The sequence below is a fragment of the Saccostrea echinata genome, unplaced genomic scaffold, assembly GCF_033153115.1.
Source record: "Saccostrea echinata isolate AGI-Se365-2 ecotype Australia unplaced genomic scaffold, CSIRO_AGI_Sech_v1 ptg000056l, whole genome shotgun sequence".
NCBI classification, from domain to species: Eukaryota; Metazoa; Mollusca; class Bivalvia; order Ostreida; family Ostreidae; genus Saccostrea; species Saccostrea echinata.
In genome coordinates, this window is record NW_026889805.1 from 4,075,763 (window position 1) to 4,098,812 (window position 23,050).

At 33.9% G+C, this 23,050-nt stretch overlaps 1 protein-coding gene across 1 annotated transcript in view; it reads left to right on the forward strand.

Annotated features, from left to right (window-relative positions):
* LOC133173822 (uncharacterized) overlaps positions 1 to 3,041 on the forward strand; it is a 35,817-nt gene extending 32,776 nt beyond the window's left edge. The window contains exons 37-39 of the mRNA XM_061308871.1: positions 54 to 197; positions 1,773 to 1,993; positions 2,481 to 3,041. Of these exons, the coding sequence (XP_061164855.1) occupies positions 54 to 197; positions 1,773 to 1,993; positions 2,481 to 2,636 (521 nt within the window). The 3' untranslated portion in view covers positions 2,637 to 3,041. The remainder of the gene's footprint in view (positions 1 to 53; positions 198 to 1,772; positions 1,994 to 2,480) is intronic.
* The last annotated feature ends 20,009 nt before the right edge of the window (positions 3,042 to 23,050 follow it).

The window sequence follows — 23,050 nt, forward strand, 5'->3', positions numbered from 1 at the left end:
GGCAGTTGCATGCTATAAATAGATTTTCACTTTACTGTCTTCTTTCACGGCAGTTGACTACCAGGAAGAGATCAGAAAACTGGATGCTGAATTAATAAAGATGCGAGAAGAGGCCATTAAGGATGTAATGGAGTCAGTTCAGAACTTACGGGCTAACTACTGTATGCTGCATACTCCCTCAATGTGGGCTTTTATAGGTATGTACTTGGTATGGGCTAACTACTGCATGTTACTTACTCCCTATATACCTGGTATGGGCTAACTACTGCATGTTACTCACTCCCTATATACCTGGTATGGGCTAACTACTGCATGTTACTCACTCCCTATATACCTGGTATGGGATAACTACTGCATGTTACTCACTCCCTATATACCTGGTATGGGCTAACTACAGCATGTTACTCACTCCCTATATACCTGGTATGTGCTAACTATTGCATGTTACTCACTCCCTATATACCTGGTATGGGCTAACTACAGCATGTTACTCCCTATATACCTGGTATGGACTAACTACTGCATGTTACTCACTCCCTATATACCTGGTATGGGCTAACTACTGCATGTTATTCACTCCCTATATACCTGGTATGGGTTAACTACTGCATGTTACTCACTCCCTATATACCTGGTATGGGCTAACTACTGCATGTTATTCACTCCCTATATACCTGGTATGGGATAACTACTGCATGTTACTCAGTAATGGAGTCAGTTCAGAACTTACGGGCTAACTACTGTATGCTGCATACTCCCTCAGTGTGGGCCTTTATTGGTATGTACTTGGTATAGGGTAACTACATTGTGTTACTCACTCTCTGTGAATCTGGTATGGGTCAACTACTGCAGGAACATTACCTATATGGGCTTTTATAGGTATGTACCTGGCATGAGCTAACTACTGTAATTTAGATGCTCCCTCTATGTGGGCTTTTATAAGTTACACTTGGTACAGAGCTTAAGGGCTAAGGTAGTACATGCTACATACAGTAAAACACAGTTATAGCGAACATGCTAATAATGAATTTATGCTTACAGCGAAGTGATTTTCTTTCCTTGTAGTTTTAAAACTATTGTGAACTGAATGGATATAATGAATTACGTTTAAAATGAATCAAAATTGTTGGTCCCTGGCTCTTCGCTGTATGTGTGTTTTACTATACTCCCTCCTACATGGGCTTTCATAGTTATGTATATGTACATTGTACTGAATTATAGGCTTACTACTGCATTTTACATATTACCTCTTTGTGGGCTTTTATTGGTTTGTATCTGGTTCAGAAATGGTGGGCTAACTACTACATGCTTCATACTTCCTCTATGTTGGCTTTTATAAGTATGTCCCTGTTTCAGAAATTGTAAGCTAACTACTGCATTTTTCGTGTTCCCTCCATGGGCTCTTACAGATGTGTACCTGGCACAAATATACCGGTACTCAAAATGTGTTTTATCATGCTGTCAAGGTAGAGTAAGTCATTTAAAGTATCTTATTTTATCCCATTAAAACTAAAAATGTTGGACTTATCTTGACATTCTATATAGACGTTTTGCTATACTTAAAACATTAATTGCTTTTCCTTATTTGTAAATGTTCCTAAGGCTACATTACAAATGAAACTGGATTGTCCTGGTAAGAGAATAACAACTTTGACATAAATTCCATTATGATGTTTTTAATTTCACTGAAAAAAATCATCTGATCATAACTGCAAAAGCTTTGTATGTATTTTTTTTTTGAGATTAAGATTGTACAAGTCATATTTTCATAGGTTATCTTATGTGTACATATAAGGAGAGAAACCAAGGCTTCAGTGATTTATTGTCAACCATTGTGGATGAGAATTCTCCAGATCAATTCCCACTGCTAGCAGACAAAGTCAGAGTTATGTTTCTTGGGAAGTATAAAGATTACGCTGTACTTGCCCGCGGCAACGTCTGGATACCTGAGGCCAAGGTCGCCAAACAGTTTGCTAAAGTTCTAGGAGAAGAGGTAAATTTTATGATATAGTCAAACCTCATTCTCTAAAACTCAATGGGACCAAAAAAAAAACAACAGAAAGATATTTGAGAATTTGAGATATTGAAGTTAAAATACACAAAGAAAAAGTGGTTGGGACTTCAACTCACATTGACATATCCATCGGATTCTCGATATCAGTGTTTGAGATACTGATGAAATTCAATTGTGTATGTTATGCCTCAAATACATCTACTGATTTATATATGCATACATCAAATAGCTTCAAAGAAAAATACGCCCCTAATATAAAACATTAAACTGAGATTGAATGGAGAGAATTTTTCCTACATACAAGTGAAAATTATATAAGGTAGATGGGTTGTTTAAATTCTGAATACTTGTTTGCTAATGAGATTTTTAGTTCATGTCATCAAAGAACCATTAAAACAAATGAAAAGATCCCTAGCTACATATCAGGACCTTCCCTCTATGCAGATTTATTTTGTAAATGTTTCAGGTTTGGAATGATATAGATGTGGAAGTGCGCTCCCATGTAAAGCTGCATGTATACCGTGAATCAGATATTCCTAACAGACATGGGCATTGTAACTCCAATCCTTATATTCCGAATGCACTGAGAAGAAAGCTGGGGATGCCACTACTCAAAAATTAACAGGCTACAGTATCCCTTGTCAGTTTATGTGAGCCTAAGACTCTAGTGACCTCATGTGAGCCTAAGGCTAAAGTAAGATGATGGAATCTGGGGATGTAACAACTCAAAAATTAACAGGCTACAGTGTCCCTTTTCTGCTCATGTGAGCCTAAGTCTAAAGTGAGATTATGGAATCTGGGGATGTCACAACTCAAAGATTAACAGGCTACAGTATCCCTTTTCTGATCATGTGAGCCTAAGACTCTAGTGAGCTAGTGGAAGCTGGGAATGCCAATACTCAAAGATTAACAGGCTATAGTATTGTTTTTAGGTCATCTGAGCCTGAGGCTCATGGAAGCTAGTGAACTATTAAAAAAAAATGATCAATATCCATCCCTACCCATTCATCTGCATATTTATCTGTAAAGTTATTATGTATCTTACTCCTTCAGAATCACTAGACCAGTTTTAACTAAACTTAATACAAATCTTTCTAGTGTTAGAGGAATTCAGATTTTTTTTATAAGAAAGGTTTTAAATCCTTTGAAGAGAAATGATCACAGATATACAGACTATAACTTAATTGCATCAATGAAAAATGAAGTTGGAAATTTATTTATTTTGTTTACCAAATAAAGTTACGAAAATGCTGTAAATTACACAATATTGAAATTGAATTCATTATAAAAATGTCAAATTGATTTGTTTTCCTACTAGGAATGTAATGCCCAACCTCCATATATATTAATGTATCTTATGACACTGTCGCTACTTTTAGATTGATAAACAAAAAATGCACTTCCTTCATTAATATTCATGAAAAGACTTTCATTTGAAGTTTTGTTCCTAAAATCATTTGTTTCTCAAGAACCACTGGGCAATTTTTAACCAAAGTTGACACAAAGTATCCTTGGGTAAAGGGGATTGTAAATTGTTCAAATGAAGGGCCAAGTCCCTTTTCAAGGAGAGATAATCAAGAAAAGGCAGAAACAGGGTGGGGTCATTAAAAGTCCTCTTTTCAGGAATATCACTGGGTCAGAGAAGGTAAAACTTATGTGAAAGCTTTTTGAATTGGTGAATATTCTAAATTGTTCAAAGCATGGTCCCCATGGGTAGGATGGGACCACAATAGGGGATAAAATTATTACATTGAAATATATAGGATTTTTTAAAATATCTCAAGAACCACAGGATCAGAAAAGATATAACTTATGTGAAAGCTTCCTGGAGTAATGTAGATTCTAAATTGTACAAATCATAGCCCTGGGGTAGGGTGGGGCCACAATAGGGGATCAAAGTTTCTTGAGAAGATTTTTAAAGATTTATTCTCTATATTTCAATGATAAACACTGGACCAGAAAAGATTAAACTTGCATGAAAACCTCCTTAGGTAGTGTTAATTCTAAATTGTTCAAATCATAGCCCTTGGAGGTAGGGTCACAGCAGGGGCCACATTTGGTGATCAAAGTTTGACAAATCTTCTCAAATAGGCAGAGCCATGATACGTCATATTGATATGGAAGCAACCTCAGGTAGTATAGATTCAAGTTTGTTGAAATCATGGCCCCTGTGGATAGGGGTGGGGCCAAAATAGGGGATCAATGTTTTACACAGGAATATATAAGAAAAAATCTTTAAAAATTCTTCTTAAGAAGAGTTAAGCCATGATTTTTTTTTTATTTATATGGAAACATCCTCAGGTAGTGTATATCCAAATTTATTCAAATTATGGCCCCTGGGTGTAGGATGGGGTGACAAAATGTGATCAAAGGTTTTCGAAAACAAAAAAAAACAAACCCACATACATGTAAGGGTATAGGGAAAAAAAAATCTGCTGATTAACAGTAGTGTCAAAGGGACTCAGGTGAGTATTGTGGCTCATGGGTCTCTTGTTCAAATTAATATGAAAGCTTCATGATGAACTGAAGTGTGATTTTAATCAAGATAGTTCAAATAATGATCATAAGGGAATAATGCTCCACATACTGATAAATGGTAATAAAGTCTTTTGCAATAAATTTTTTTAATGAAGTATTTAAGTTTGATAATGGCATTATACACTGACTAGTCGATCACCCTGTTGTTTAAATTATTTATATGTTGATTTTATGTTACATATTTTTACTTTAACAATTATATATACATGTATATATATATATATTTTCTTACAAACTTTTACTCTGTATTTTATGAATCAGAAAATTTTTCTTAGATACTCATATTCAAGTGGTCAAATAGAATCTGTGATCATTTTATATTTAATATTAATGTTGTTCCAAGCAGGAACATTTTATGAGAAATATTTGGTAATTTATCTTTTTTGAGGTAATACCGTAAAACTCGGTTATAGCAAAGTCCTGGGAACCTGCATTTAATTCACTATATCCTTAATGTCAGTTCAATATTTTAAATTTTGAAGTCCTTGAAAATTTGTTTTAAAAGATGTTAATATTGTTATTTTTAACCTCTATAGGGCAAAAAATAAGTCCTATATACCGGTATTCATAACTTTGCTATTTCAGAGTTCGCTATAATTGTTTTTTCGAGGATTTGTTAAGAATTTTGTCAGGAAACTAAAAAATGTATATTTTTTAAACTTTAGCTCAAATTCTTTACCACAGGTTATTTGCTCATTTGATTTTAGATAACAAACAACTATGATCATTTTATGACTAAAAATGTTATACATTGTCAAACCTTGTTATCTCGAACTAAACCAAGCTTAATCTTCAAGATAATGTGGGTAAATAAAAAACACAAAGAAAAAGTTGCTGGGCCTGCCAACTCACTTTTATCCCTGATATTCGAGATATGGATGTTCGAGATAACAAAGTTAAACTGTACATACGCTTGTTTCAAAACTGTGATATTTATTTATTGATGCATGTATTTCTATCGATCAGTATAAAAACAAGGTAAAAATTAATTTATGTTTCTTTTTGCCAACCCATGAATGAAAATCTTAGATGATTTATGCTCTTAGGCCCCTAAAGATATACCATAGGATTCATTTTTGTTCCCTTCTTTCTTAGAATGCTACATACCAAACAGGTTGATGTTGGTTCAGCCATTTCAGAAAAACCAGAAATATTGAAAAGTTTACAAATGACGGATAAAAGCCAACATCGATTGGTCTTCTGTCTCAAGTGACCTAAGACTTGACGTAAATTTGGAAGGGTCGACAGAATCAACTGCTAATACATGTTCAATCATATGGCCAGTGATCCATTACAATTTTGTGTCTGTCTGTTGTGTTTCCTAGGTACATCACCCTTTGGACATTTTGCCTACCTCAGAACCACTTTGTCAATATTTCATCAAACTTTTCTCAAAGTTTTCCTGGATAAATTAAGATTTAACTTTATTCTTTTAATGGAAGCATGTAGCAATTGTAATTCAAATTGCTTTATCACTTCTTCATAACCATTAAAGCGGCATTGTCCTAAGTAGCCGATAATTGTGGAGAATTTCAAAGTCAAGAAATTGAAGATGACAGAAAAATTCTGGAAAATAATCTTTGAAGTCTGAGCCTTTGGTTCTGATGAGCTAATGTATCAAGAGGACATGCATGTATCTATTAAACTCAAGTAGCAGCACCCCATACCCATAAAGATAATAAATCTTTGACAGTTTTTGAATATTGCCATATGAATAATTAGATTAGAACTTGAAGAATTCTTTATTTTGATGAACATTAGAACCATATATTGCCATAAAGGATAATAAGGATGAATACTAAGTAGCAGAAAACTTTATAATGCTCAAACTGTACATCAGAAGTTCAGGTTGTATGTGCACTAAAACTAAAGTCTAAAAACAATAGGTCAAGTTATTAAATTCATCAGACCATATGTGATGAATACAGGAATATTTAAAAGATGTATTCTCTATGAAATTATTTTTCACTCATTTATTTTATTTTTTCGGGGGGGGGGGGGGGGGGGGGGGGGGGGGTTGTTTAGGCTCTGAAATTTCCATTCATTTCTATATATACTCAGAACCCCAGGAATAGGTATTTCTATAAATAAATAAGTATGGCACCATGAACTGTCATAAATAATGAAAGGTCATCATCATCAATATCTTGGTAAAATAGAACAATGACCCTTTTCCTGAGAATTTTTTAATTCGGTAGTCTCATTATAGCATGGTTGAGAATGATTTAATTCTACAAGTGGTAATCCAACTTATAGTTCCCTTTCTTCAAAAATATTCTTCAAAATCATATGTCAGTTTTGAATATTTTTAATATTCCAAACAACCAAAATGAAATTGAATTACCATATCTATATTGGATTCCGAAACTTCATAAAAATCCTTACGAACAAAGATACATAGCGGGTTCCAGTAAATGTTCAATCAAGCCTCTTTCTTTACTCCTCACTAAGATATTAACAGTAGTGAAGGAGAAACTTCAAGAGTACTGTGCAACAGTATATTTGAGAAGTATTGTAAATCAGATGTGGATTCTTAAAAATTCCAAGGAACTTTTGGAAAATTTGAAATCACAAGATTTTACCAGAATCAACAGCTTAAAAACTTACAACTTTTCAACTTTATACACGACCGTTCCCCACAATAGATTAAAGTCCAGGCTTTTTGATATCATTGACAGCTGCTTTTTCAATGAAAATGGAACTCATAAATTTACTTACCTTGTCATTGGTCATTTGCAAAATTGTTTTGTTAAAAAACACTCTGATTGTACACACAAGTACTCTGAAGTTTACATTAAAACGATGCTTGAGTTTCTGATTGACAATATCTATATGGTTTTTGGAAACCAGGTCTTCCAACAATCTATTGGAATTCCCATGGGTGCCAATTGTGCCCCGTTATTAGCAGATCTTTTTAGCTCACCTGGGCCGAAGGCTCAAGTGAGATTTTCTGATCAAAATTTGTCAGTTGTCTGTTGTCGTTGTCATTGTTGTCGTCGGCGGCATTGGCGTTGTCGTTAACTTTTCACAATTTCATCTTCTCCAGAACCACTGGGCCAATTTCAACCAAACTTGGCACAGAGTATCCTTGGGTTATGGGGATTCAAGTTTGTTCAAATGAAGGGCCGTGCCCTCTTCCAAGGGGAGATAATTTCAAAATAGTGAAAAATTAATAGCATCTTTTAAAAATCTTCTTCTCAAGAACCAATGGGCCAAAGAACCAATGGGCCAGGAAAGATGAAACTCATGTGGAATCATCGTCAGGTAGTGTAGATTCAAGTTTGTTCAAATCATGACCCCCAGGGGTAGGGTGGAGCCACAATCAAAGTTTTACATAGGAGTATATAGGTAAAATCTTCTTCTCAAGAACACCAATGCTATGATTAGTCATATTTATATGGAAACATCTTCAGGTGGTGTAGATTCAAGTTTGTTCAATTCATGACCCCCGGGGTAGAGTGGGGCCACAATGGGCGATCAAAGTTTTGCATAGGAATATATAGGAAACATCTTTAAAAATCTTCTTCTCAAGAACAGCAAAGCTATGATTGGTCATATTGATATGGAAGCATGCTCAGGTGGTGTAGATTCAAGTTTGTTCAAATCCTGACCCCAGGGGGTAGAATGCCACAATGGAGAATCAATGTTTTACGTAGGAGTATGTAGGAAAAATCTTCAAAAATCTTCTTCTCAAAAACGACAAAGCCATGATTGGTCATATTATATGAAAGCATCTTCAGGTAGAGTAGATTCAGGTTTGTACAATTCATGACCCCCGAGGGTAGGATGGGGCCACAATGGACGATAAAAGTTTTACATAGGAGTATATAGGAAAAATCTTTAAAAATCTTCTTCTTAAGAACAGCAAAGCCATGATTGGTCATATTTATATAGAAGCATCCTCAGATAGTGTAGATTCAAATTTGTTCAAATCAGGATCCCTGGAGGTGGAGTGGGGCCACAATGAAAGTTTAAACTTCTAGGAAAAGAAGCCACAGTAAGTCAAAAGAAATATGTAAGCATCCTTAGTTAGTGTAGATTCAATTTTGTTCAAATCACCCCCCCCCCCCTCCCCTTTAGAGGTAGGTCGAGACTACTTATGCATTTAAGCTTTTCAATACTGAACCTATTTTTGCTTTTTTTCCCTAGCCACAGTGCTCAGGTGAGCGATGTGGCCCATGGGTCTCTTGTTTTGTATTCATATGAAGCGGAATTTGTCCAAAATCTTATACGTGAAAAGAAGAAAACACTTGCTGTGGCCTTCAACTCGACATTTACATATATCGACGACGTATTGTCAATTAACAACAATTGGTTATTTCCATTCTTATGTCGATACGATATATCCCTATGAGCTTGAGATAAAAGATACCACAGAGTCTGATACATTTGTTTCATATTTTAATATTTTACTTGAAAAAAAAAAAACGTTAATGGTAATCTAACAACCAAGCTTTATGATAAACGCGATGACTTTAACTTTTCAATCGTCAACTTCCCTCACTTATGCAGCAATATACCTTCATCACCTGCATACGGGGTTTATATCTCTAAGTTGATTCGATACGCAAGAGCATGCTCTACGTGTGAACAATTTCTAAAACGAGGTAAATTATTGACAAACAAGTTGATGAAACAAGAATATCAACAGTCTCGTTTAAAGTCATCATTTCGTAAGTTCTATGGTCGACACAATGACCTTGTCAGCAAATACAATTTATCATTGAGTCAAATGCTGACTGACGTTTTTCATACTAATTGTTATGCCATTATTTACACACTGAATTGTCGACGGATTATTCCGTTATTTCCCGATCATGACAAGGAGCACACGGCGGGTGTGACCGGTCGGCAGGGGATGCTCACTCCTCCATGGCACCTGATCCCACCTCTGATGTTTTGGAGGTCCGTGTTTGCTCTGCTCCTATTTTGTAATGTTTAATGGACTTTTGAGCTTGAATACTGTTCGTTATCTCCATATATTTCATTCAAAAGAAGATGGGCGAACAAGGCGAGCAAAATGCCTACTGTCTGACAGAAGAAATTGTGAAAAGATTAATCACAATTATGACAATTTTTTTTTTCATATTTCATTTAACATTAATGTATATTTGATGTAAAATCTACACAATTTGCAGCAATCTTAGAAAAATAAATTATGACAATAATTCGTCATGAAATAGCATAGACACACCAAAAATTATTTTTTTTTCATACTATATCACTATTTTTCGATAAGAGTGGGTCTTCGTTCCATTTCCTTTGAAACATTAAACTCCAAGGATGCGTAAAACTATTCATATTTCGGATAACAAAAGCATGGAGGAAAGATCAATTATACCTAAAAATACATTTTTATGACACAAAATTCTATTTTTTCGAGAAATATTTGAAGTCCATTTATAGTGAAGGGTCATTTCACGAACGTGATTTAAATGCTGCTATTTGTCATGAGCTGTGTAGCGTAGTGGTCAACGTTTTATAGTCTCTAAGAAAACCCCCCTGATATTCAGGATTTTTAATGCTTGGGTTCGAACCCCAAAAATACCACTTACTTTAAAATTATAGATTGATTCTTGCTGAAAAATTTTCCGCAGAAAAGTTTTCTATCATTATTTCAAACCTTTGAATAATAAGATTAACTGACTAGAAGATAAATACAGTACTTAATTCACAAATTGAATACATGTATAACTTAAACTTTTGAAGCTATAGACATTTTGCATGCTTGTTTGCCCATCTCCTTTACAACAATTCAATCACATGATTTTATTGAGACTAATAAATTCCACAATGTTTACCAAAAAAAAAAATAGGGGGGGGGGGGGGGGACTGCAGTATGAAATATCGCAAAATTGGGGTGGAATACTAGACAATCACTCAGTTAAAAGAATAAGCCTTGTGGGATCACATTTACAGCAATATCATTTTTAAATTAGTTTTTTTTTTAATTTTTTTTTTTTTTTACAGCTGTGTCCAGACAACATTTTAGTTCACCACATTTGCTATTTTTCTTCACCACTTACACTTTATGGCCAGTTTAATTTTATTTGATGAAACAGTTTTTCTTACTGTTTGTTTGATTATTTATGTTGTTTGCCCGGTGCCTATTCCATGATAGGCGATGTTACATCTTAATGAAAGTTTCGAAATGTGGTGTAGCTGACTTTCGCTTAAAAAAAAATAGGCCAATGTCGATAATCAAGATTAACAACTTGCATGACTTATACAGTTTAATGTTGAATTTTATTATTTAGGGCCACATATCTGTTAATTTAAATAAGTAGACTTAGAAAAGTTAAATATCACCATCAGAGTAGGTAAATGACAATCCTTGGGATGTATGGAATTTTAACCTCGCAGTTGATTAATGACTCTCGTGTCAATTTCTGCCGTTCCTCGTCTTCCCACCAACGTTGCCTTGTATATAGGATCCAAGATGATGATCAATGCAATTTTAAATATTTCTCAACCACACTAGAAAGAAGAGTTCACTCTTAGTCATCTATTCTATTCTATTTAAGTCTTTATTTAACTAATTTAGACTTTTCGTATATGGCATTTTTTTCCCTTTGGTTCTTTTCCAATTTAGAATAAGCTATAACCCATCGAAATAAATATATTGAATACATCGATACTAAAGTATAATTATATGATTATCAGTAAATGTTGTACGTGCACTAAAACTGAAGGTAACTGGCGCCTGAAGTGTGGATCGATAGCCCCCCCCCCCCCCCCAACTAATGTAAGAGCTTATAATTTCTCAAAAATATAAAATTCTCCGTCAATCGCATCCATATGTCGTTCTATGCAAGCAGATTCTACTCCTCCTTACGTTTAGAGAATGACCTTGTATGGTATAATAAAAATACATTGCATTTTTATGATACTGTACCCTGTACAAGACCGTTGTCTAGACGTAAAGAAAAAGTACAATATGCTTGCATAGGACGACATATGGATCTGATTGACGGGGAAAATTTATATTTTTCAGACATTATAAGCTCATACAATTTTTTTTTAATTAAAGGGGGGGGGGGGGGCTATCGATCCACACTTCAGGTGCCTGTGCTGAATGACGTTGCTATCTATAACATACTAATTTTCATTAGTCTATTTGCAACAATTTTTAACTAAAAGAAAGGAAAATCTTTAAATTGTTATAATATTTTATAAATCCTTCCAAAGGAATACACAGCGACACTATACTGACTATTTTAGCACGCTCGTCTCGGGTCAAATGCTGCACATTTGATTTTTTTTTAAATTAGTGAAAGTTTAAAGAAAACAAACACAAAGAGAATAAAGACTTATTTATTATCTCAAAACCGTAAGCACAAATTTCATGTTTTTTTTAATGAAATGGTTACGCTTCATGATTATCAAAAAAGTAAATTATTGCATTAATACCTAATATAAACTCAGTATCACTTAATGCAGTAAGTATACTTTTAAAATAAAGTATGCATACCACTGCATGTAAATATAGAAAGTATACTGATACTTAATTATGTATATCAGTATATACATTGAATTGATACACCTAACAGTAAATGTTGCTACACTGAAGCTCATGAAGGTATATTAGTAATTTTTATAAGTATATAAATATGTAAATTGGTGATCGTAGTAAGTACATTGTTATGTTTATCAGTAAAGGTAATCAGCGCATATATATAAAAGAAGTTAACTTGTCATTGAGTTATATCTATTTCTCACTAAATCAAATTTGTTTTATGATTTCAATAATTGTTTTGAAATTATGGTTTCATACTGTTTTGTTACATGTTATAAAATATGTGTTATATATTAAGACGTGTTAAAAAGTATACCAGCGTCTATTTACATGTAGCTAACGTAAAAGTAGCATGTTCGTTTACAAAATTAAATGACTTGGGAGGGGGGGGGGGGGTTGGATGTTGTCGATTGTGATTTCTGACATCATGCGATTGCAAGACATTTTTTTTTATTTCATGTTGCCAAGAAATATACCTGTGTTCCCTTTTGAACTACTTTTTCTTGTTAAATTTATAATGTTATGTACAACGTAATTTCTTAATTTACATCATAATGTAATATCGTATAATGATAATTATAATGTAATATAATGTAATATCTTAATATAATCATAATGCATGTAATATCTTAATGTATCACCGTGTTATTTAATACTGTAATATCTTAAAATAACATCATGATTTAATATTATAACAGAATATTATAATGTAATTGCATATAATATCAAATTGTATCCTGTTCCAGATAAACGTAAACTAAGTTGGAAAACAAGTTTATTAATTTAACTGTATATATAAGGCCGTCCTTAAAAAAATATTGCTTGGAATTGCCACCTGGAGGGTTTCAGACCAAGGAAGGAGGGAGGGAAATAAATTTTTTTCTTCAAAAAATTGAAGTTACATTTAAAATTTTTGACAAAAGTCTTAATAAACAGTAACCATATTATTGTCTGACCTTTTGAAAAAAGTAACTCCCATCAACCAATTAAGAACTCTGATTTTGCTTAGATCTGACACTACATTAAGTGTTTTGGTGGTGCATGTGATAATAGACCAAGAATTGATAACAAGTTAATAAAAAAAATATCTTATTTTTGGTCAATTTTTTTTTTTTGAGGAGGAGTGATTTCAATGAGTCGGGAGGCAATTCCAAACAAACAATAATTTTATTTTGGCCTAAGATTTTTTCCTACAATGATAAAAGTAATTAATTTTCGATTTCAAAGTATATGTTTAACTTTTATTCCCTGCTATTTTTTCTTTTAGTAGGATACACAAGAGATCAATCCTTTTAAGCATTATTGGGCACCAAAAGAAGTGCATATTACAAGGTGCACTTATTTGATGAACCCCGAGTTTTAGAATTCCTAGCCGGTGGTTTTACATAAAAATAATGATTTATTGCTGTAATCCTCAATGTTAATATTTATAACTTTTTTTTACAATGTTGTTTTTGAGTACAGTAAATTATTAAGCAAATTCTTCGTACGTGGAGGTATGGTGAACAGTACGAGAGAGAGAGAGAGAGAGAGAGAGAGAGAGAGAGAGAGATCACTTGCCACAAAAGAGTACATGTATATAAACCAGTAGCACTATCTATGGTTCAAACGTAGAATTTTTTAAGTTCTTAATTAAAAAAAATATGAAAAGCCAATAGAGAGAAGGGTTTTTCAAAAAAAAAGTATTGCCATCTGAAAAGAAAAACTAAACATACACTGTATGTAATTTTAAAGGTAGGATTGTAAATACTCTTGTCCTTTATAGCTGCGTCCGGACCAATCAAAAACCAGCCGATCTCTCCCCAGGGCCGACAATTAACGACAGGTGTATAAAATCTAAATCCTCACTGTTGTAAGGTAATTCATTATTTATATTGCCTAAAAATAGAATTTGGGCAGTTAAGATCTACAAAAGCGTTGAAAATCATTTATAACTAACTAACAAAGATACAATATACGCCAATTGTCTTTGGAATTTACAGTCACTTCTTATTAAAATGGAATCGGAGAAGATTCCAGGCCGTGAAGGACAAGTGTGAAAATCGTGTTTAAATATTCCCTTGGATCTATTGGTAACTATAAATGTCAAAAGTGTGTAGGAAATTCTGTCATCAAACGTTCCAAACACGGCAAATGTTTTCACATCTGAAAGTGAACACCATAGAACAATCTTAGAAGTTCAGAAATAGAACAGTCACCTTGTTTTCTTGTCCTCTCATTGAACATCAAACGGAAGTGTTGTGTCTTGACTACAAAATGTCCTGTCCGTTGACAGTGTTTGTTAGAACCCAAGAAAACATCTTAGAGTTCTGCCAACCACCTACTCTTTTCAATTCATCTAACGTTGCTGCGCAGATATGAATAATTCAAGCCGTATTTCCGACACTATATCGCCTGACGTGGTTTTTGCGTTATCGGGGATGTATCGTTACCGTGACGTGTACCTGATTACTGGTCTTTTGGTGACTCTACTGGGTATGACCGGTAACGCAATCATTTTTATGTCAGTTCTGAAGAAAGAAAAATTACATACACCTATGTTTGCCGTTATTGGGTGTTTGTCTGTTGCCGATTTCTTGGCCATTATTGTCCGCCTGATATACTGCTGTCTTCTATGGTATGACGTAGAAGGGATAGTGTTTGATATTGCAATAATAATATCGGCTTTCACATTGGACAGTTCATGTGCACATAACGTACTTTTGGCAATAGTGCGGTTCATCCTTTTGGTTTACCCATTTAGATACCAGGGTAAATTTGAACCTAGGAAGATAATTCACTATTCATTTGTTGCCTGGTTGGTCGCGTTCATCATCAACATCGGCTATGGCGTTTTTACTTTCCAAATTTCACACGGGAACATTCCAGGAAATTTTCTACAGTATGTAGAGCCAAGTGTCATGGCGCTTAAATTTTCTGTCATGTTTTTCACTATCACTATCTTGCATTTTATATTTGTATGGAATATGTGGAGAAATGACACTCAAAATTTTGCCAGAATGACGTCACAATTGTCCTTTGTGGTGACGCTCGTCCTATTGGTGCAGGTGCTCTGCATGGCACCGTTTGTAACGTCATGGATTATCCTTTCACTTTACCATCATGGACTCTTTCAGATGAAAACGGAAGATTACATTATGATGAATACTATCTCTAGCTTTGCTTTGCTTTTGAACCATGGCGTCAACCCAATTATTTACGTCATATTTCTACGCCAGGTGCGTAACACATGCTGTGGGATTTGCAAAAAGATATTTTCAAACAACTTTCGCCGCGGAGAAAGAAGTCGAACTACAGATTTCAGTGATATACCCGAAACCACCAGGATGCACCCCACAAAACAAACCTCGGGGTAGTGACCGTTAATAACTAACCCTCGTCCAAAGTCTTTCATAATATTCCTTATTATGTTTATTTAATTTGATTTTACTTTTTAAATCATACCATACCTAAATCCAAGAGACACAAAAATATTGACATTAAAATGCTATTTATTATCACATTAACTGTCCTTTTTGTTGTTTTCCTTTTGTATACTTCTGTTTCTGAAAATAAACAATTTGACGGCTATCTTGGCTGAAGTTTAACTAGTTGCAAACGTTTTGTTGCGCCAGCCTTTAATTTTCTCCAATGGAAAAGAACAGGGCTTTTCCTTATTTGTGTGTTTTAAGGTGACATGTACATGTAGATCATTTGGCGTTTATTGAAACCGCATTGGAAATAATTGATGGTGTATGAAGAATGAATATTTGTGAAACATTCTGCATTCCTTGACCTCTTGTTTGTGATAGGCCCACGTACAAAGAGAATGGAAAATAAATAACTTTGTTTTGACTATTAAAAACCAATTAATCTTCTCAAAAAGTTATTTACAAATAAGATGTCGTGTATTTCTTCACGGAGAGGTAATTAAGCGATAAAAATATTTTTCTCAAATTTTGGTGTCGCAATCCCTTGAATAATTTATCTTCCTCAACTTTTTTGAGATTCGGGGGCATATTGTTTTTGCTCTGTCCGTCTGTCTGTTTGTCGCAAAAACTTTAACCTTGCCCATAACTTTTGATTGGTTGGAGCTATGACTTTCATATTTCACATTCCTTGTGACAAGTCCTTTCTTTGGGTACCAACATATTTGACTTTTTACCTTGGAGTTTGACCCACTTTTGCAAAATTTTACCAAACTTTAACCTTGGACATAACTTTTGAATGATTGATGCTAGGGTTTCATACTCTACACGTTTTTTTCCTTGTGATAAGTCCTTTCATTGGGTTCCAACAATTTTGACCCTTTGACATTGACCTTTGAGTTTGACCTACTTTTGAAAAACTTAAATCTTGGCCATAACTTTGGAATGGCTAGGGCTTTCATATTCCTTTTGACAAGACCTTCCGTTGTGTATCATTTATTTTGAACCTTTGACCTTTGAGTTTGATCTACTTTTGAAAAACTTTAACCTTGGCCTTAAGTTTTGAACAGTTAGTGCCTGAGCTTTTCATATTACATATGTGTATTCCTTGTGACAAAACCTTCCCTTCGGTACCAACAGTTTGACCTTTTATCCTTGACCTTGACCTACTTTTGAAAAATTTTAACTTTGGCCATACCTTTTGAATGGTTGGTGCTAGGACTTTCATATTTTACATGTGTATTCCTTTTGACAAGACCTTTCTTAGGGCACCAATATTTTTGATCCCTTGACCTTGGAGTTTGACTTGCATTTGAGAAACTTTTTTTTAGAATAAATTTCTCCTTAATTAAAGTAACATTTAAATAGGAAGCAATACACCTTCTACCTAAGATGCATTAATTGACCAAGTTTGATCTTTCTAGGTTTATTAGTTTTTCAGTTATGGCTGGATAGTATTTTGCCATATTTGGCCAAATCATCTGAATTGAAGGTCACAGCACCCTACTTTTATTGTGAGACACAGCATCTACGCAAGATGTATCAGCTGATTAAGTTTGATTATTCTAGGCCTCATAGTACAATCATGTATATATGTTATGAGAGGGACATGAAAAAGCTAAAGACAGATAGACATGAACACCATACTATTACTACGCATGTCTTAAGACATGCATATAAAAAAATCTATTGTCAATCCTGTTACAAAATCAGTATTGAATTTAAGTGATAGGAGGTCACAAAATTTGTCAATTTCTAAATTTTCTCATTTTTATTCAAATTTCATCAATTTTAAAGCACATTTTGTTTCACAAAACACAGAGGTCACAAAATTTGTCAATTTCTTAATTTTCTCATTTTTATTCAAATTTCATCAATTGTTTCGAAAACACAGAGCACAAACTTTCCTATCTACCAAAATGAAATGCACGAGTATCAGATACATTTACATCTTGTGTTTGAAAATCTCAGATTATTAGGCAAGCTTGCGCTCTGTTTCATAAATCTCAAATTTTATAAAACTCCACCATAATTGAGGAAATTCGGTAAAATGTTCTACTTTGTCACCTTCTTGTGGCCTCTGTGTATAATTAGAATCAAAACTAGAAAGTCTGCTATTGCAAGCAATAGCGTATGTCGCCCCGAACTGGCTTTATTAGAAATGGTCTAAAAGTGTATAATACTGTTGTTGTTGTTTTTGTTTGTTTGTTTTTTTTTTGTTTTTTTTTTAAAGAAGCTTTTAAAAACACATGGGACCTGACTACCGACTCTTGGATTGTGGAGGATTTATTGTGCGGAGATAATAGTTTTGACAGGCAGGATTGGTGATTAATAAAAATTTTGATTTCCTCAAAAACCTCTTTTTGTTTTATTTCTTATTGATGAACATGAAATACATCCAGAACACATGCAGTTGTTTATACATGTAACTAACACTAACATATCCGGAGAATTGGATTGTATTTAAGGAATAATATCGCTAGTTTTTAGTCACTACTAATACCGGAAATAATTTAACTAATACAAGTGGTTTATATTAAGATGAAGTAATCGTAAATAAGATGATTTACACACACGCAACAGAAAAAGCATCACGGCAGCGGAATATAAACTCATATATTAGGGAAACTTGATTTATAAAAAGTAAATTTTATAACTCTGTTCATCTGTACAGAAATTCGGCGATTAACTAATTGAGTCAAAGGCAAGCACATTTTCATGAAAATTTATTTTGGGTCTTTAGTAGATTTAAAGTCGATCAGAGGTTGATTTCGGGTTAAGAAAAAATATTTTATGTTGTTGTTATTCTGTGTGAGGCGCGCGCGCGTGTGTGTAAGAGGGAGGGTAGTAAAAATGTACAATAACTTTTTTGACTTTACATTTATTAGTTAAGAGAATTTTATTTGAAAACTGCATGTGAAAATAAAGCATTAATCAAGAAAAAAAAATTATCAATGAAAAACGACACTTATCAAAAACACACTTGCTGCACACACTATAAGGAATGTCAAAATTTGCGATTTTAATATATTTTATGATAGTTGTGCAGGTTCATTTATTCATTTCTTAAAATAAGGTAGCAATGCTCAATAAATGTATAACTTAAATGTATAATTATACTGTAAAGAGCAAGAAATATCGTTGTCTTATAATTTCATAAAGTATTATCTGTTAATTGGATTTTAAAATACATTGCATCATGTCATGAAATTGACATCAGAAATCAAATGGAAATTTAAATTTCTGTTTCTAAGTAGACATTTCATTTTTTCATCACTAAAGCAATACCCATTAGCTAAGCTTGGGCAATCATCAACTCGTATCAGTCCATTCAGTACTTTGATTTAAAGAAATACAATGGTCACGTGACCGCGACTTTGTTCCTTACCTGGCGTCAGCGACAGACTTTGAAAAAATAAAATATCCCATGCACAACTAGGGTTGGTGAATTTTATTTCTGTAAAGTTTCATGAAGATTTTGAAAGCCATCTACGAGAACGCTCGAGTACAAAACTAAGGTGAACCAAAATACGACTTCGTTCCGGTGGCTGAAGCGATGGACCTCTCCAATTTTTTTTGCGGAAAACAATTTGATCCAGTAGAAGGAATGAACTTTTAAAAGTTTGGAACTTTATTTCTAAAATTCTGCATCATTTTTAAGTTCTACCATTAAATCTGGATTCTACAATGCAAATCAAACTTTATCCAATGAAAAAACCACGATTAAATTCCATTCAAGTAGGATTAAGCCAGGAACTATATTTTGTGGAGGAAGGTTTTTAGAAGAAAATGATCAATTCTTCCCTTTTGAATTATATACAGTACTGTTAAGTTTAGATTCCTATTTTTCCATGGTGGTTGCAAACAGAGCTGTTTTTTTGCACTGAAATGTTTTATGCTGGTTCTGAAATATCCATTAAATTATTTCATATGAATTCTTTCAATATAGTGTGACAAATCCAGGAAAGTCCAGGAAAAAATTGAGCCAATTTTAACATAAAATTAACACTTTTTTAATAATATCTAAAAATTTAGATCATAGACCCCCACTTTTGTTTTTCTTTTCTGAATATATAAGATAACTTTGATCAATCTGCTTAATTTCAGCAAAAGTTTAAGACTTTAAAATAATTTTCTTGCTTGTTAAATTTTTAATGCCAGAAAAATCACATTTTGTAAGTGCAGAAAGGTCAAATAATTGATTGTGCGAACCAATTTGAAACATTCTCTTAGTCACAATTTTAATGTGTCTTTTTTTAAATAGACCAATAGTTTATTTTGTCCCATGATTTATTTGGATAAAAACTTTGGAGGGAAAACGTCGAAGATGTGATTTTTGATTAAGACACAAATTTCAGTGCAAAAAGGTCATATTAAATGTACTGTAGCGCCAAAAGAAGCATATTGACCCCCATTTTTTGTTTTGATTTTTAATCAAGCTATGTGTGTAGAAACTAAAAATATACTTGAAAAAAAAGTTTAAGACTTTAAATATCAGGATCCAACCTCGTCAAAACTATGAAAGTACTTTTTGTATTATACAATAAAAATTCTTGCATAATTCTCTTAACCTTTCAAGTACATTATTTATAGTGATTAATTATCAAAAGTAAATGGCAAAGGGGAAAAACTCCTCTCAGAAGAATACAAATTAATAGAGCCCTGGCCAGGACCAGAACACTTGACCAAATGGTCCAGATGTTCAAAAATCTGGTAAAAATACCCTTCCTTATTAAAACTTTTACTCAATTTGCCTCTGATATGCGCTGGTGTAGAGAAGATTTTTAAAGAAATAATGCATTTTTACTACAGATTCACTAGATTATCAATAGAGCCCCCCCCCTCCCCAACTAGAAACATCAGAGCATCTTACCCTGGGACCAGAAGTTTGCTCATCATACTGTAATCACTTTGTTTATCTGCTTAACACTAAGGAGAATACAGGATTATTTAGTGTTAAGCAGATAAACAAAGTGATTACTTATGATGAGCAAACTTCTGGTCCCAGGGTGAGATGCTCTGGTGTTTCTAGTTGGGATTCATTACTCTGGAAGAAGCACTCTTGCTCATCATAACTATACACTTAGCTTCTTTGCTTTTTAACCAGAAGCAGAAAAGAACATTTTCAAAGAAATTTTGCTTTTTCACTATATAATCAATAGACCCCCCCCCCCACCTTTTTTCACCTGAACCCTTGACCATGGGGCCATGAAATTCACAATTTTGGAAGAGGCATCCTTGCTTATCATTACAATGTACTTAGTTTGTTTAAATAATACCCAAGAGCAGAGAAGAAGATTTTTAAAGCATTAATGCAGTTTCACTTTATAATAAATAGAGCCCTGCCCTAACAGCAGAACCCCTGATCCAGGGGCCATGAAATTCACAATTTTGGAAGAGGCATCCTTGTTTATCATAACAATGTATTTAGTTTGTTTAAATAATACCCAGGAGTAGAGAAGAAGATTTTCAAAGAAATAATGCACTTTCACTTTATGATCTATATAGCCCCGCCCAAGCACCAGAACCCTTGACCCAGGGGCTATGAATTCCATAATTCTGGTAGAGTCACTCTTGCTTATCGTAACTGTATATATAATTTGTTTCAATAATACCCAGGAGTAGAGAAGAAGATTTTCAAAGAAATAATGCATTTTCACCAAATGATCTATATAGCCCCGCCCAAGCACCAGAACCCCTGATCCTGGGGCTATAAATTTCACAATTTTGGTCGAGTCACCCTTGCTTATCATAACTATGTACTCAATTTGTTTAAATGATACCCAGGAGTAGAGAAGAAGATTTTCAAAGATTAATAATGCACTTTCACTATATGATCTATATAGCCCCATCCTAGCACCAGAACCCCTGACCCTGGGGCCATGAATTTCACAATTTTGGTAGAGGGCTCAATGCTTATTACAATCATGCCAACAGTTTGACTGCTTGGTGTGCAGGAGTAAAGAAGAAGATTTTTAAAGATTGCATTAATTTTGCATTAATTTTGGTGGTTTTAGCCCCACCCCTCAGGCCCCAGGGGGGCAGGGACCATGAAATTCACAAATTTTGTTCCCCATCACACATAGATGCCATGTGACTCAGGTGACCTAAAATTTGCTGGTCTTGAAACAATTTTTTTTATGAATTTCCCTATATATTTCTTTGTAAAAATGAGATCCCTTATGTGGCCCCACTCCATCTTTAAGCAATCTTGAATGATTATACACTACACATTGGCACCTTTTACAAAACTTTTTAAATTTTTTCATAGAAAGTTTTGTCTTTTCTTGTCTGGTGTTTCTTGAGATTTAAATTACTTCACCATTTTTTTTGTCTATTTCTTAAATAATATTTAGGATGATTATCTGATTATTTAAGATATTATCTTCACCGGCCCTTAAAAGAGAGAGTGGCCCTTCATTTGAACAAACTTGAATTGCTCCACAGGTTCTGCAGAAGAAGTTGAAAATGTGAAAAGTTTTCAGATGACATATCACAGTTGGAGACTTGATGAGAAAAGCTCACTTGACATTTTGGCTCAGGTAAGCTAAAAAAATTGTTTTCAAGAGTAGCAGGTCAATGCTAAATCATATTTATATGCAAACATTCCCAAGATTTCTGAATTCAAGTTTTTTTTTTTTCAAATTATGAACTTCAGGGTAGGGCTAAAATTAAGGATCAAATTTTAGACAAGGCATGTACCTAGCATACACCAATACAGGTAAAAAAAAAGTTTAAAAATGTTCTTTTTCAGAAGAGCAAGACCAAGTTATATATAGTCATATTCATATTTGTAATGTGTGGATTCAAGTTCAGTTGTCTTCACCCACTGGGGCTAGAGTGGGGTCATAATATGGGGTCAACATTTTTCATGGGAATAAAAAGGGGAAAGAATCTTTTAAAACTGTTCAGATGAAGAAATTAGAATAGCAAGGCCAAGGTTACTCAGGAGATTGTTGGAACTGGTCCTTGGACTTCTTGTTTTATTTACTAGAAATATGGTTAAAATTTATTTAAATGCCATCACCTGTGCTGAATCATTTTAAATTGATTTATTTTTTAAATATTTAATGATAGTTTCAATTCAAATGGACCCATTTTTAACCAGTTACAAGTATATCTATTTATTCTAATATAAGCTGTCACTCAGCTGAATATCTTTTTACATAATTTTCCAACTTTAAACTTCAAGCTCAGTTAAATTGGAATAACACAAATCTAAAAGAACCCTAGAAAAACAAGAGGCCCATGGGCCACATCGCTCACCTGAGCACATTGGCTAGGCAAAAGCACAAATCAGTTCAGTATTGAAAAGATTACCCGGGGGGGGGGGGGGGGGGGGGCTTGAATTTTAAACTACCTGATGATGCTTCCATGTCAATATAACAAATGGCTTTGTTGTGCTTGAGAAGATTTTAAAAAAATTTTCCCACATATTCCTTTGTAAAAATTTGATCCCCCATTGTGGTTTCTCCCTATCCCAGGGGTCATCATTTGAACTTGAATCTACACTACCTGAGGATGCTTCCATATCAATATGACTAAACATAGCTTTCCTGTTCTTGAGAAGAAATA